This window comes from Talpa occidentalis, unplaced genomic scaffold, assembly GCF_014898055.3.
Source record: "Talpa occidentalis isolate TD23 unplaced genomic scaffold, MPIMG_talOcc4v2.1 talOcc4.4, whole genome shotgun sequence".
Classification (NCBI taxonomy): domain Eukaryota; kingdom Metazoa; phylum Chordata; class Mammalia; order Eulipotyphla; family Talpidae; genus Talpa; species Talpa occidentalis.
This window is the reverse complement of record NW_023604295.1, coordinates 30359067-30376063: the sequence shown is the minus strand read 5'-3', so window position 1 is coordinate 30376063 and position 16997 is coordinate 30359067. Positions and strand designations below refer to the sequence as shown.

General features: G+C 40.8%; 1 protein-coding gene and 1 pseudogene across 1 annotated transcript in view; one reads left to right on the top strand and one right to left on the bottom strand.

Annotated features, from left to right (window-relative positions):
- The window catches only part of MCF2L2 (MCF.2 cell line derived transforming sequence-like 2), a 186352-nt gene that overhangs the window by 45050 nt on the left and 124305 nt on the right, over positions 1-16997 (top strand). The window contains 1 exon segment of the mRNA XM_037526575.2: positions 14962-15052. Within this exon segment, the coding sequence (XP_037382472.1) occupies positions 14962-15052 (91 nt within the window).
- On the bottom strand, positions 6936-7563 carry LOC119257331 (rRNA-processing protein FCF1 homolog; annotated as a pseudogene).

The window sequence follows — 16997 nt, the reverse complement described above, 5'->3', positions numbered from 1 at the left end:
AATTCAGCACTCTCTAGCCCAGCCCTTACATCTTTATGCCACTTAAATTAATAAATACCCAGCTCTCCAATACATTGGTTCCTCTCCAAATAACCAGACTCCTGAAACAAAATGAGTGGTCAAGATTTTAGCAAAGTGTTTCCACAGCTCACCTCTGCAGGTAAAGAACTTTGACTAATATAAGTTGTATGTGTAGTAGATGGTCTAGGCCAGAGTTCACATTGGTAGCAACCATTTCACAGACAGTCATAGAAATGAGAGCGGGGCCCAAAACCAATTCTCTGTCTACCTGACCTGGAAAGGGTCCACCCTCTATGGATTTGTATCACTTATGATTTCATCTCTTAATGAGTGTATGGTTAGAAATTTACACAACATAGTCATGGATGTGCTATTTTGCTTGTTTTCCACCTGTTTCAGGTGGTTTAGAGGTAAACACCAGCTTTGTGACTGAGAGGCCACCTGGGCCGTGATCCCATCTGTGGAGATTAGGATGTAAACACTTTGCTTTACCCAACACCATTCTAAAGAATTTTTTTTTGTTTCTGTTTTTATTTTTTACTGTTTACTTCTTCAAAGAAGAGGTCTTTGCATGTAGCAGTGCTCTGCAGGCCAGCGTGGCTTTGGAGCTTTGTTGGTTTGAGTGAGGGATGGTGCCGTCTCCTGGGCTTAGTTCCGGTGGTTGTCTGCACGAACACCTTCTTCAGCTTCTAGGCCTGGTTAACTCCTATATATTCATCAGCCCTTGGTTTGATCTTATTTCTTAAAAAAAACTTTCCTTTACCCCAATTCTGCTCTCACAGGCTCTTTTATTTCCAGACTCTTGAACTCATGCTTTATGTGACACTATAGGATGTGTAACACTGTAGAAAGTTGTTTTTGCCTCTCCCATTAGACTAAATTACTCAAGAGTAGGAGCTAATGTCTTCTTCCCCATTTTGCCCTTTTTTGGAATCCGGGCTCTAGCACAGCACCCAGCACTGTTTCTGGTCATTTCACTGCAGGCATCTTCATTGTCTTGCTGCAAATATTTTTACCACATAACTAATTGGTCAAAAGGCAATTTTACCATCAAGGGACATTCAAAAGGACATCTTGAAACATGAAAATTAATAACAAAATACTGAAAATGTATTTAAAAGTTGCATAGATTCATGGCAATATTGTACAAAGAACTGACTTTCTTTTGTGGATTGTACCTAAGAACTTGTCTTCCAAGTCTTTTATTTGTTCATTCATTGTACTTCTCTCTTTTTCTTTTATTTTTTCAGTGATCAAATTTACTACAAATGTGATATCAGAGAGTGGAAAGCCAGATTGCATACTTCTTACTACACCAAAAAAAATTGATCAATTTGCAAAGAGTTAGTGTCTTGTTTTGTTATTAGAGAAATGAAACCAAACTGTCAACCAGTGTCAATTCTCTTCTCTTTTATGGCAAAGTTTCTGTATAACCAACTAGTTATGGGATGAGACTGCTTGCTGCAGAATGACATATGGCGAAACTATTTACAAAAAAATTACCTAGAACCATTGTATATGTAGTAGGCTCTCAAAAAGTCATGTTGGTAGAATTTATGGTTCTTTTATGATTCATTACAGCAATAAGGTGGTTGTTGTAGAGTGTGAATAGGGTGTTGGCTAGGAGAGGGGAGCCCCTTCTTCCCTGCTTCCTCTACTTCCTGGGTTACAGGGAGTTGAACTTGGCCACCCTTGTTGGTTCATTTGAATTCCAAGACAATGACCCATCATTTTAGTAACTTCTACGGGGAGCAGCAAGGAAGAGGGTGAGCAGGGAAGTGGGCAATAGGGGAAGTCTTCACCCCCCCAACCCCCTACCCCCGCTCCATTATATTTACTTTATTTATTTTTTAAAGATTTATTTATTTGTGCATACAAGAACTGGGGTACAGGCCAGAGGTGTTGGGGTGAGAGGATTTACCAGAGACAGAGTGGGGAACAGAACAGACAGACTGAATGAAATACACTGCTGAGGCGAGCAGCGGGCGAGGCAGGAGAGGTCTGCTGTGCTATGTGGGTGGCTCCCTGGCTGGCCAGGGATCGAACTCGTGCTGCAGAGGCTGTGGTTAGCTTCATAGGTTGTGTCTTAAACCCTTGCGCCTCCAGGGAGGACCCATTATATTTACTTTCAACTCACTTCTAATTTTACTTTGTCCCAGGACACAGATATATGCTCAATGAAATGGGTGATTTTCATCTTTGTACTTCAGCCTTTCCAAATCACACTGAGGACTGCACACTGAGTGCCACCTGAACCAGTGTGGAAAGAAGCAGCGAGGGGTGGGAGTCCTGTCACAGAGACACAAGAGAAGACAAAATAGGGGCTGCTGCTATTTTGGCCTGATTTCTCTTTTCTGCTTCATGTTCCTTTTGTGATTTTTTGTAAGCTAGAATGTATTTTTATTTCCTAGAATGCTGTCTGACCAGTTGTTTGCCTTTCTTCTTCCTGATATTTGCTAATACTTACTCGCTTTGTTCCTCATAGCCAACCCTTGTTCCTTTCAGCATAAAAGAGAGACAATGCATGGAGACCTGAAAGGGGAATTTGACCTGAACCTTGCATTTCAGTTTCCAAAGAAGAACACTTCCCTTATTCTTCCTTTTGTAATTTCTATTTATCACAGTTTGTTTATTCTTAAATCTTGTAATGGTTACCAAGCACTAGAGCCCTTCCCAGGTTACAAAATGTTTTGTAGGTGGTTGGTAGCATGACATAGAACAGGGAAGAATTGATGCAACAGAATGGTATGGCAAGATACTCAGAGTAGAGTAAGGGTGTCTCCATGTCCAAAATTAATAAGGATCTCTCATTGTGTCATAGGACAGGGAGAGGGGCAGCCCAAACCCCGCAAACCTGCCTATTCTAAATGGGTTCTGCCATCCGCCGCATCAACACAAAACATATGAGACTTTAATGGGAAGGAACTTTAATAAAACTAGAAAACAATACAGGTAAGGCAAAGAGTCTAGTTTCTAAATGAAGCATCCAAATTTACCCGTCCCCTCGTGGGTAAAAGTCCATCCAAATGGGATTGGCCCAGAGCAAGGCCCCAAAGCCTGCCACACGTCTAAGGCATCTTCCAGTGGGGACCCACAGAAAAGGGTCAGAAACAACCAGACAAGCCCGGAAGGAAAAGAGCAAAATCAAGATAAAAGCTGCCATTGTCACCTCCCCATGGGTCTCACCCACATCTGTGTCACCCAGTCTATGACCAAAAGACAAGTGCAGTTTCTTTAGGTGTCTCTAGGCTCCATGCGCCTCCTCCAGGTCTCCTGGCTCCATCCTGCTTCCTTCCTCAGTCTCTTCTGCAGCTTCTCCTCTTCCTGCTCAGCTCCACCCTCCCTTGGGTGGGGCAGGGAACCTCCCCCTTTCCTGGGGACCACCCTGTTACAATTGGACTAGGTTGTGTGAATGCAGAAAAATCCTCCCACTGCAGCTCATTCTTCACCAGGTCTTTGCTGAGTATGGTCAGGGTGCAGTGTTGTTTGTCTTGAGCCTCAGGAAACTCATCACCTGAGTCTTGTCATACTGTTTTATAAAAAGTGCCATAGGAGTTGGGGGTAGGGTGGGGGGGAGAGAGAGAGAGAGAGAGGCTGACTTTGCAGATGAGGGAGCAAGTGGTGTTGAGAACTTTGGACACACCCCAAACCTAATTGCAATCCACCTTCTCCTCTTCACTAGCTGCGAGTTGTGATTTGGATTCTATTTCCATCTCCCAGGAGTCTGAGGTTCAGAATAAAGTATGTTTGGGGAATTATAGACCATTCAGTTTGATCAGAAAAAAGTGAGGCTCCTTTTTGAATAGTGGTGAGAAATAAGAGCTGGAAAGACAGTTAAGAGCAGACTGGGCAGAGCCTTGACCACTAAGTTAAGCAGTGTGGGCTCAGTGAGCAGGGAGAGGCCAGAGAGATTAATTCAGTGGTGGTGGGCGGGTGGATCAGAGGGAGTAGGATAAAGGGGGCAGGGAGACCCAGTAGGCAGGGAAACTAGTAGGGGCACTCCACTGTGAAGCAGGAGGGTGTGACCTGGGATGGTGCTGGGAGGACTGGGTAGAAAGGGGTGGAGAGAAAGGTGGGCCCTGGGAACTCATTGAACTGAGGTTTCATTTTGGTTTTGATTGTCTCGTTTTTGTTGTATTTTGGTACATATCCTGGTTCTCCCTTCCCCAAATCATGCTAGGTCAAGGTTCTCAGTTCTAGCTGCACATTAGGATCACCTGGGAGTTTGAAAAAAAATCCTGATGATGCCCAGATTATAACTCAGACCAATGAAATCAAAATTTCTGGGGCTGAACCATGTTCTCAATAGTGCTGAAAGCTCTGGGTGACTGCGGTGTGAAGCCACATCTGGGAATGACTGCTAGGACCCTATAGGGAGAAGCTGTGGTGAAAGATTTGAGATGTGCGAGGGTGAGAATGTGGTGTCAGACTTAGTGTTTGGCTAAAAATGAGGTGCTGGGGAATGCAGGGAAGTTGAAACACTGAGGGAGAGCTCTATCCAAATCTTTATTTTTGCCTTCACAGTTCAAGATTTCTTTTCTTTAAAAGTAACCTAAGCAAAAAAGTGAAATTCCTGAGTTCCCTTGAGTCTGGGAGATCTTTATGAATTATATGTAGTACACAAGGAGTGACTGAATTATAAATGTTCCACATGAATCTCACAGTATTAAAACACATGACGGTCATTACCGTATTACCATTCTGTTTCCAGTAACAACTGAGGGCCCACTTTAGCCTGTTAGGTGCCATCTGCTGTGCAAATTACACGACAAAGAATTTTCAGAATTCATTTTCGAGCAACAGAATAATCCTAAGGGTCAGTTTCTCAGAGGTATTACTTATGCAAGGTATTTGATTTAAAGCACGTCTCCCGTGGCTACAGATTGCAGCCACATGGTTTAAAAAGGCACTAGGAAAACAATTTCAACCACAGAGCTGGCAAACTATTTTTAAATCACAGTTGTTTCCCCCAGATCATTATTTGTGTAACTAAGCGTGGATTTTTATTACTCTATTCCTGTAGTTTCTTTGTTTTTCTTCCAGTTCTGAGTTCCTTGTTAGAAAGGGGTTGGAAGAAAGAACTTTTATTAGGTGATAGGGCCTTCTCTGTAAGGAATCTGTTGAGAGATATATTTAAGTTAGAAGAATTTTCTTCCCATAAAGGATATGCTGTCTTACATTTCTCCTTTAGGAGGGAGGGAAGAAGAACAGTGTTCCTCTTTGGCCTGTGAATTATAATGCGAACTTCTCCTTTGTATTGAAAGGCTGATGGGATTTGCACTACTCATCAGCTATAGAAGCCAGTCCCTTCAGAGAAGTGGGTTCAATATGGGCCTCTTACTAGAATGAAGGGGAAAGTCCCTGTGTCTGAGTGGCTTTGTACACCTTTAATGGGCAAAAGTGCTGCTTTAATGAGTAGTTAGAGTGATATGTGTTATTGACTGGCCATGGAGTTGCCCCCTAGAGTGAGGAAAATGGAATCTTCATTGGACTTGTATGGGCAGAAATCCAGAACAGGCCATGGTGTTGGCTGAGGCTTTGTCCACTGTGAACAGATCTGATTATGAGCCCTCAGGAAGAGGCCTTCAGCGCTAGTCCTTAGACACCAACTGAGGCGCAAGTTAGAGAGCGCCCCAGGCTAGCATGACACTAACATGTCAGTCTGCTCAAAGAAGTTGAGTGAACTGTAGTAGAGGGCAGAAAAAAATTAATATGCCAGATTCCTGTCCTTCTCTATGTGAGACCAAGGGGTCAGGCATTATTTCTTCCCAATAGAACGACCTAGTGTATCTGTAAGGCCTTTTCTTTGTTTTTTTTTTTGTTTTTTTTTTTTTGAATTCTTTTTTTATTTTTTATTTATTTATTTATTTTTATTTATAGAGGCATGTTTTATTTATTTATTTGTTTGCTTGTTTGTTCTGTTTACACATGCACTGGGTACAGTCAGAAGCGCGGGAGGGTGAGAGAATTCACCAGAGCCAGAGCGGGGAGCAGAGCAGGCAGAAGGACCGAAGATTTTAGATCACCTCTACTACACCTTGCTGTGGGGCAGCTATACTGTTGAGCTGGGATTCCCTGCCCCTTTTCTGAAATGTTCAGTTTAGTTTTCCATAGACATTCAAATAAAACCTCTTGCTTGAATTTATGGGTGCGAATGGCCGTAAATATCTAGGATTTGGTCCAAGATAAAGAATTACAAAGATACCACACCCACAAAAGCAGCCTCCTCTTCTATTTATTATATGAATATATTATTATATATTATTATATACATTCTATCATTTTATATTAGGATTGTTTTAGTGGTGAGATGGTTCAAAGAATTGAGATGAAATTGGTGAAGATATGTGGTGGATACTAACTTTGAAACACGAAATTTAGTTTTTAAAAATCAAGCTTTGGGTGGAGAGCCAGTCTCTACCAATCATCAGGTGATCAATAAATTTTCCTCAGACTGAGTCAGAGGAAGGGATGACTTTTTATTCATTGTTTTATTATGTTATGGTCTGTATTTATTTACTAATTATGACATGACTTTTAATATTTATTGTTTACTATTTTGAGGGATTTTGAGATGAAAAAGAAGGAGGTGTCAGAGTTCACAGTATCTTATTAAAGGACTTGAGGCACTAGCACAAATGCCTTTCTGACTGGTAATCTTTACAGCTTCACTGGATGATAAACATTGCATTAAATTTAGTAATCATGTGCATTCAGTAATATCAGCCTGAATATTCTAGGCTAAAAGCAATCAAACTTTTTTTTTTTTCAAAACATCAAAAAGTGAGTGTATTTAACTATACTCAGCTCATAACAGAGCAAACAGGGAGTAGAATAACAATTCATGCTATAGCATGTTCAACGAACTGATGACAGAGAAAGTTGGTTAAAGGAAGCAGAGGACTTGTTCATGTAAGAATTAGAACCCAGGGGCTCCATAATCATCTGGCATCCGCTCAATGTTGTATCTATGATTAGAAATGTACATGATAGGAACTCCAGGAATCTTCTGGATTCTTTGCTTAAGGTCCCTGTCAATGGTGGCCACAATGTAGCACTTATGCTGAGTTACTCTCTGTACTAAGCAGTCATCTGCATAGGTTCCTTTGTGTGTACATGGTAATCGTTCAAATCTTGGATCTTTGGCGATCCTGAGAGCCACTCGATACTTCTGTCCCAATTTCTCAATTTCAGCCATTACAGTCAGTTATACAAGGGATACACTTGGCATATAAACAGTCCATCATAGACTGCACTAAGTCCAATTTGGCTTTAATGGAAAAGTTGATAAAGTTGGTATCAACCAGGATGTGGTATGGTGGGCCCAGTTGTGTGTTATATTGGAAGAATAAGCAGGAAGGGTGTTGGGTGACTTCTCTTTCCTTGAGTGCACTGGGGTCTTTCATTTCTTTCTTTTTTGGCTTTGATCTATCCTTTTCTTTAAGCCTTTGATCTCTCAGACTAAGCATTCGCTTCATGGTCGCATACTTCCTTGTTTTCTTTTGCTTCCCCATGTTCACGCCGCACTCCTGTTTCTTCCAATCAAACTTTTTCTGTAAATACTAGAGTAAATCTTTTAGACTTTGCAGGGCCTGTGGTCTCATCTCAGCTACTGAACTTTTCAACTAGCTGAAAAGCAACCACAGACAATATGTACACAAATGAGTGTGGCTGTATTCCAATACGTCTTTATTTATGGAATGCAAGTAGAGTGGGTTTGGCACATGAGCTGTATGTAATTTGTGGGCCCTGGTTGACAGCAGTGATCCTCAGACACTAGCATGTACCAGAATCGTTTGGGGGATTTGTTAAACCACAGATTGCTGGGTCCTCACCAGAGTTTCTGATTCAGTAGGTTTGAGATTGGGCTGGATACATTCCCAGGAGATGCTGATGCTGTTGGTCTGAGGACCATACTTTGAGAACTGCTCACAAAAACAGAGATGAATATTAAGCCTAAGTAGAAAAAAGAATTAGTATAAATTCACAATTGGTGAAAGGCAGTGTATCTACTGAAATACACTGCTGAGGGGAGCAGAAGGCAAGACAGGAGAGGTCTGCTGCACCATGTGGGTAGCTCCCTGGCTGGGGATGGAACTCCTGCTGCAGAGGCTGCGGATAGCTTCATAGGTTGTGTCTTAAGCCCTTGCGCCACCAGGGAGGCCCTAGTGCATAAGGCTTTCAATGGAAAGGAACTTTACTACAACCAGTGTGCAATACAGAAAAGGGGAAGACTATAGTTTCCCAAATCAAGCATCTGACGTTACCCATTTCCTCGTGGATAAATGTCCAGCCAAACAGGATTGGCCCAAAGGAAGGCCACTGAGGCCCAAAAGCTTGCCACAGTGTAGGGTATATTCTCACAGGGTCCCATGGGAAAGGGTCAGAAACAGCCAGATGTCTGGGAGGAAAAGAACAAAATCAAAATTAAGATAAAAACTGCCATTGTCAGTCTCCCCACGGGTCTCTCGCCCACATCTGTTTCAACCAGTCCAGGACCAAGAAGCAAGTGCAGTCTCTCTACATGTCTCTCTGCTCCATGTGCCTCCTCCAGATCCCCTGGCCCCCATTCTTCTTCTCCAGTCTCCTCTCTGGCTTCTTCTCTTCCCTGCTCAGCTCCACCCTCCCTTGAGTGGGGCAGGGAACCTGGCACCTCCCCTTTCCCTGGAGACCACCCTGTTAGAGTTTCTTTGCCTTTATGCATATGAATGACTCAGTGCCTTTAGATCATGCAATGGGGGTCCCTGGGTACCCCACAGTTGCACACTAACAGATTTGGTTCCCTGAGAAGGAGAAAGCCACCTGTGGTTAATCAGCCCTTATGGGGAAGCTTCTCCCTAGCACTGAGTGCCATAGCATGAACGTGCTTTGCTTTTGTGCACGCAGATGTCCAGTTCCCTTTAGAGATTGCATCCCTTAATAGTTTGGGGTCCCTAGCAACCCCTGTTTGTATGCTAACAGTTAAAGAAAAAAGCTATTTGTGACAACAAGCTTAAGCTGTTCTTGGCTATACATAATTGGTTACTGATTCTCTAGAAAGGATGAAAAGGGAACTGATGGATGAAAAGGGATCTGTCCTCCTGCTAACAGTTCATAATCATCAGTTCTCATACACTTGTTTGCTCATTGCTAAAATGATTGCTTTTGACCCATTCCTAAGGTCTTTGGACCAATTCAAACCAGACAGGTAAAGCAATTTCTCTGTAATGGCTCCCCAGCTCCATTTCTAAATAGCCTCACAGATGTCCCTTTTCACAGTCGCTTGTTCTGTTTTTTTTTTTTCACCTCAATTTTTATTTCAGTGCTTTGGTTTTTTTTCATTTCAAAAGATTTGTGGTGGCCTTTCCATATTTATGAATGAAGAGTTGTATTTATTGTTAATATAATTTTCTGACTTGTGTTTCCTGTGCAGTTGCATAAATCTGTTTAACCAAAGTCTGTGTACTTAAATGGAAGGAGAGTTCAGTCAGCAGAGACTTGAAACAATGGGTGGGTCCTATAAACAAATTTCCCTTTATGTTGCTTGACTAGGGAATTATTTATCATAATAAAAAAGGACTTGCCTTGGCGGCAGAGTTCTGTTCTGTTTTAGTCAATTTTACTTCTAGAAAGACCTCCTCTATCTGGAAGCTTATTTTTTTTTAAACATTTATATATGCATACAAGAACTGGGGTACAGGCCAGAGGTATGGGGGATGAGAGGATTCACCAGAGACAGAGCGGGGAACAGAACAGGCAGATTGATAGAAATACACTGCTGAGGGGAGCAGTGGGCGAATCAGGAGAGGTCTGCTGCGCAATGTGGGTTACTCCCTGGTGGGGGATTGAACTCGTGCTACAGTGGCTGCGGATAGCTTCATAGGTTGTGTCTTAACCCCTTTTGCCACCAGGGAGGCCACCTGTAAGCTTATTAACTTGCACAACCTAGGGGACTCACTCCAGACTTCTGAGTCAGAATTGGTAGATTAACAATCTGCGGGTGATTGATGTCCACATTAAATTTAAATGACTTTGTAATTAATTACTTCCCTTCCTGATCACTGTTCCCTTTTACTTCAAGACCCAGACTGTTGGAGTGCCAGCAAGAAACCCTCAAGCATTTTTTCTTTTATGTTCTTTTTTCAGCATTATTTAAAAGTTGAATTAATTCATATCCACAAAAAAAAAAAAAAAAAAGATCTGATTCTTGTTTGTGGTGGAGAAAATATTGGAGTAAGGCTGGAGGTGTGGGAAAGAATTCATGCTGGGCCAGGAGTGAGGACTTAGTTTTTAATCTTATTAATTGTACCTTAACATTGTGTGGTGACATTACCTTTCTTTGCTCCCCCCCTCCCCAGAATCCTCTAGATTTTTTCATATTGAAATATTTAATGTATATTCTAGAAATGAGCATCATTTAAAGAAAGTTATGATGGAGTATTTTTTGTGGAGAGGTAGACTTCATAAGATGACCTACAGGCATTTTATGCAAAACTTTTTAAACAACTGCGTTTTATTTTATCCCACTATTCATGGTAGAAAAACCTGGCTGTGTACTTCATATATTTATTTACTCATGTTAGATTTTTTTCAGGCTTACAGAGCCTTTAACACTGATCAGTAACATACTTGCTTCCCTACTCATTAATAAAAGAGAGGTGGTGGATTGTTATAGGGCAGCCCCGATGTTGAACGGGTTGCCTAGCTGTGGGTCCTCACCCGCGCGCTTAAAAGGGACTTATTAATACTCCACTACAGGCACACACAAAAGGTTAATAAAAGGTTTATTTACAAGGGAAAAGGAAATCAGGAAATATACAACTCAGGGAGAAAATAGGGAAATAAAGTCTTTAATGCTTCCTACCCGATCCGACGACCTGGAAACCAAAGTCACTCTCCGAGCTGGCCGGACGCTGCAAGCTGGTGGAGAACCAAAATGGGGGACCCCTCTAAAGCCCATGTGTCTGGCTTTATACCAACCTGGCTGCTTAACCCCACCCTCAGGACCCAGCCACCTTCCCTTTGGTGGTTATGGGATTTGGAGTTCCCATTGTCTTTGGCTTTGGCCTGGGGTGGGGGTGGAGTCCACAAAGCCTGTATGGAATTAGCTTTAGGACATCCTTTTCCCCCTAACAGGATGGAATTTGAAAGGTGGAAGGTAGATAGAAAGGAGTGTTTAAATTTAGGGACAGGGCCAGTCATTCTGTGCTCAGCCCGGCAGGGGATTGGCTAAACTTGTTAAACTTCAAGATTATCAGCAATGTAGTAGGCAAGCTGAAATGCATTTATTTGAGAAGAACAGAGAATTACAAGTCAGGCTACACAAATCTGGGTAGAAACCTATACGGAGGGACAAAAGTGTTTTGTTTTGTTTTTTCAAAGGGATAGAGGGGGATGAGGCAATGGAGGATGATGCCATGGATAAGATAATGGTCAGATGAAGGAATCACAAAGTAAAATGGTCAGGTGAAGGGGTCATGAAGTAAAAGTTCTTTCAAACAGGATATTCTTGTTGTCTTCCTGGAATGCGGGTGGCTCAGCTCAGTCCCGGGGGTCTGTTGTGTTATAAAGAGGACAATAAAGCAGTTTGTCTGCTTTGACCATCCTTGCCCCTTTTTAAAATGACTTCACTTATGTCATCTTTTCACATATATATTGTCTAGTAATTTTTTTTTCAATAGTGTTGCACTGAAATAAAAAAAAATAGTTGATAATATTTATCCACATATTTACTGTTTACAGTGCTCTTCAGCTCTTCTTACAGATTCAGATTATCATGTGAGATTATTTTGTTTGGGAGTGTTCATTTGCCTGTTACCAGAATAGGCAACCACACTTCATAGGGACATTTGCTTTGGTATTTTCTCATTACAGAAGATCTTAACTGGAATTTGTTTATCTAAAGTTCTGTCTTCAGAGTTCTTTAATGTCTTTAAGAACAATTATGAATTTTTCATTTAACCAGTTTCTTTCTTTTTTCTTTTGCATGGGAATAAAAGTTTTCCTAATCAACTGAACCTCATTATCCCTTTATTTACCCTTTTCAGTCTATTTTTCTCATACTTTCCTGCTTCCAATTTTATTCAGGCTGGAGAACAACCTTTAACATTTCTTAAAGTGTATGTCTACAGACAGTAAATTCTCTGAGCTCTGGTTATCTGGAGATGTCCTTATTTTATCCTCATTTGCAATGGGTATGGAATTCTAATTTCTAATTAAAATTCTAATTTTTTTGCCAGTACTCCAAAGATGTCTTTCCATTGGATTATTGCTCTGTAGTTTCTGTTGAAAAATCAGTGATGGGCTTCCCTGGTGGTGCAAGGGGTTAAGACACAACCTATGAAGCTATCCGCAGCCAGGGAGCAACCCACATGGCACAGCAGACCTCTCCTGTCTTACCGACTGCTCCCCTCAGCAGTGTATTTCAGTCAATCTGCCTGTTCTGTTTCCCATTCTGTCTCTGATGAATCCTCTCACCCCCCCCCCCACACACACCTCTGGCCTGTATCCCAGCTCTTGTATGCATAAATAAATAAATAAATAAATAAATAAATAAATAAATAAATCTTTAACCAGTGATGACTTTGAATGCTTTTTCTGCAAGAAATGTGTCTCTTTTTCATTGGTTGCTATTCATATTTTCTCCTTATCTTTAATTTTCAGCCACTTGGCTCTGATACACCTAAGTGAAGTTTTCTTTGTATTTACCCTTCTTCATACTGGAATTGCTGCTTAAATCTGTGAGTTGATGTCTTTGATCAAATACGGAAATTTTTTTCACTATTTTAAAATGTTTCTGTAACATTCTTTTTCATGAGGTTTCTCTGGGACTTCTGTTCGTGTCAACTATCTCTGTCACATTGTGTTCATTTCATTTCCTCCTTTTTTGTGTTTTAGTTTGAATATTTTCAACTGATCTTTTTTCAGTTTCATAGCCTGTCTTCAATCTGCTGTTAATTTTTGATATTGCTGTTCTGTACTTCTTGAAGACCCATTTGATTCTTTATTATAGATTCTAATTCTCTTGAAATAAATAATATTTTAATCCATTTTTTGACTTTCCCCCCATTTTTCTTTAACATATCAATAATAGTCATTTTGTGTTTTTGTCTACTAAAAATAGGAACACTTTTGAATTTATATCTATTGACTGTTTCTCTCTTGATTATGGTCACTTTATCCTGCTTCCTTGCATTTCTATTTATTTTATTTTTTATGCTGGATATTGTGGATTATATTTAAAAAGAGCATTGGGTTTTGATCTGGCAGGCAGTTAAATTACTGGTATTAACTTTGATCTTTTTGAGACTAGTTTTAGATTTTCTATGGCAAGTTCACTTATGTTTTGTCCTTGCACGTGTGTTATGCTCCAACAACTCTTATGGTGTTTTATTTATCCTAGAGTATGACCTTTGTAGTTTTACCCGAGTGCCGATGGTTCTCATCAAATTCTATCTATTCTGGCTCAGCCCAAAGACAGATTGTCTCTTCCTAGAATTATGTAAGTTTCATAATTTCTCATCATCCCTCACTCACACAGTTTCTGTTCTCTGCCAGGCTCCTGGAATCTCATCTAAACTTGTGGGGCCTAGAAATTGGTCAAGCATTAGAGGAGAATTTCTTTGAAAATTTCTGGAGTTTACTCCCTGAGGCTTCCTTGACAGTCACTCCTACTAAATACTGGTCACTTTTGAACCCATAATCTCCCATCTCTGCCTTTTCCACCCAGTGAAACCACCTGTCCTTGCACCATAGTCTGGAAAATGTCCCAGTGAGAGAACCTGTGTCAATATGGGGTTGTGATAATGGGTTGTCCCAGTGACGCTTATTTCAGATCAGCTACTTATGTTTTCTTGTAGATTTTGCTTAGATCTTGTGCTTTGTACACATGTCGATACTTTTTAGACTAAAATTTACCTTTTATTAGAGTTATTAGATATTAGAGAGTTATTGAATGTTTACTATTTGTCAGCTACTTTTCATGTACTTCATTTTTCTTAATCTCAATGACAAGCACATAGAATATAAAAATGGTACTAAGTTCCTAAGTGCTAGGCATTGTCTTGAACACTTTTACACTTTTTAAAATTTATTTTTATTTATTTATTAAATTAATATTTTATTTTATATAATTCTTTCATCATTTTTCATTGTTGCGCAATGTATGCATTTTCATTTTGGTTATATTCCCCATACAATTGCACCCGTCCCTTATTTTGACCTTAGTCCTTCCTCTACCCTTCCCTCCCTGCCCCCACTTAGTGTGTCTCTGGTTTATAGTTGCTTGTTGATTTTGATTTTTACTTTGTATTACTTAGTCTTTTTCCTGGTCCATTATTTAGGTCTTCTAAATTCCTGCTATGAGTGAGACCATCCGGTATTTTCCTTTTTCTTTCTGACTTATTTCGCTGAGCATGATTCCTTCTAGCTCCATCCACCATGTTGCTGAAAACTGCATGTGTTTATCTTTTTTGATTGCTGAGTAATATTGCATTGTGTATATGTACCACATCTTCTTGATTGAGTCATCTATTTTTGGGCATTTGGGTTGTTTCCATAGCTTAGCTGTTGTAAATAGTGCTGGTATAAACACAGGGATGCAGGTGCCCTTTGTCTTGAACACTTTATTCGTCTATACTATACTTACTCTTTTAATTCTCACATCAACTTTGTAGATAGGTACTATTCTTGTTCCTACTTTACAGATGAGGAGTCTGAAAAACAGAGTACTTGATAGGATTAGAGACCCAAATTTTCTGATTTATTAAGGCTGCTAGACAGAGATGAAAAGAGGGTGTTGGTTCCTTTGACGAGGAAGTAAGACCCAATAAAACCTTGTGCAGGGTATTTACACAGCGAGCCTGGAGTGCCACAGGGACAGTGGGAATGTTCTGCAGAGTGAACTGCAGAGAACCCATGTGTCTCAGCTGGTCTCTGATACTCACTATCCTTTTTTTGCAGTGTGGAGGCTGCCAGCATCGGATTCATCATTGTTATCGACAGACGAAGGGACAAGTGGAGCTCCATAAAAGCATCCTTGACACGGATAGCTGTAAATATTTACTTTTGTGCTATTATTGTAAAAGTAATTTAAACTGGTTATTAAATTTGATGATCTCAAATCATGGGCTTAAAGCAATTATGTCAGTTTTGGGGAAGGTCTTTATAGCAGAGGCAATGCCATGTCTCTATTCCTTCTGCTTTCTGTCCATATTCCTTCTGATCACTTGCAGAGAATTCCTGAGCATATCAAAGATTTCCTAAGTCTCTCTACTACTTGGAATTCTCTCCTCTTGGGAGAGAGGCAGGTGCTGGAAGTTAATGCTCTCAAAGTGACCTGTAACAATTGAGTTATGGGAGTTGGTATATGAATATCACAATTTCTACACCCCTCAGTGGGACTATTCTAAGGTATGTCCCACACAGTATCTCAGAGGATCTTGGCCTTTCTTGTCCACAGCAGTCCCCTCTCATTGGGACATTGGCCATCACCCTCTCAGAACCCGACCCCCCTCCCTCAAGGTGTTTTCTGGGTTCACTTTCTCAATAAATTCTTTACACCCAATCCTTATCTTAGGTGTGCCTTGGGGGAGTGGAGTCACCCAATTTAAAACAGTCTTCATTCAACACTCAATTTATTATTTTATAATAATAAATTGGCAAACCAGATAAAATGATGTTAGTGGCTTGAATTCAGGTGTGTTGCATTTGGCATTAAACTATGTAGCCTTTTATGATTTTCCTTTTCCATCTTATTAGTTTGATCTCAATCTCCGTTTGTTGACTTTCAATAGTTAGATGTGTCCTTTCTGTGAAGGGGCCTCAGACCAGAGAACTCAGCCATGTGGGCAGGCAGAGACCCCTCAGGGCCACTTGCACTGGCCTTTTCACCAGTATCGTCTCCCTGGGACAGTTGGGACTGATTGCAAAAGGACGGGCTGTGGGAGGTGGTAATGTGTGTGAACAGGCTAGGAACAGAAAAGGAGACTTGCAGCCTGACTTCTGCCTAATTAGAAGCAGTCACACATACAGACCTGTACATATGCAGAGGCTCCCTCCGATCATTTTACAGCTTCATTCAGATACACAAATGGCGTCTCCACTCATTTATCCTGTCATGACATAACAAATGCAAGGCTCTTTTGTTCAAGAGCTTGCGTTTCAAAAATGAGGGAAGGGAAACTCCTTTCTTTTGTGCATGAATTTGTTTCATCCCTTTGGTTTGGTTTGGTTTGGTTATAGAATTTATTTTGGGGGTTACTATAATGATGTTGGGGTTTAGACCTTGACAATGCCCGTGACTATTCTAGAGGATGGCTTCTAAGTAAGAGTCTTGGTTTCCTATGGCCCATACGCAATCATCTAATACTTGAACCTAATTTATCCAAGAATTACATCAGTTACTATGTACATAAAAAACTATACTGTACATCACTTTGTGCAGGGATTCCAAAACCTCACCATCAGTCAGAATGTCTTCAGGTGCTTGTTGAAGAAAATATACCAGAAATTCATTCCCATCTTAATGAATCAGAATATTCTAGGATAAAGACCAGACTTTTTCTGGGGTGGGGGCCCTCTCTGGTGGTGCAAGGGGTTAAGACGCAACCTATAAAGCTATCCGCAGCCACTGCAGCACGAGTTCAATCCCTGGCCAGGGAGCTGGCCCACATGGCACAGCAGACCTCTCCTGTCTCACCCGCTGCTCCCCTCAGCAGTGCACTTCCATCTTCCTGTTCTGTTCCCCTCTCTGTCTCTGGTGAATCCTCTCACCCCCAATCGACACCTCTAGCCTGTACCTCAGTTCTTTTATGCATAAATAAATCTTTAAAAAAAAAAGACCAGATTTTTTTTCCTTTTTAATATAACAAGCACTTTAGGAGGTTACTTTGGCGAACAATTGGAAAAATACAAAGTCATGAGCAATGGGATGACTTAGCCACTAAGTTGTTACATGAATCTGAGTTAGCTCATTTCGCAGGACCTCATCTCAAGAT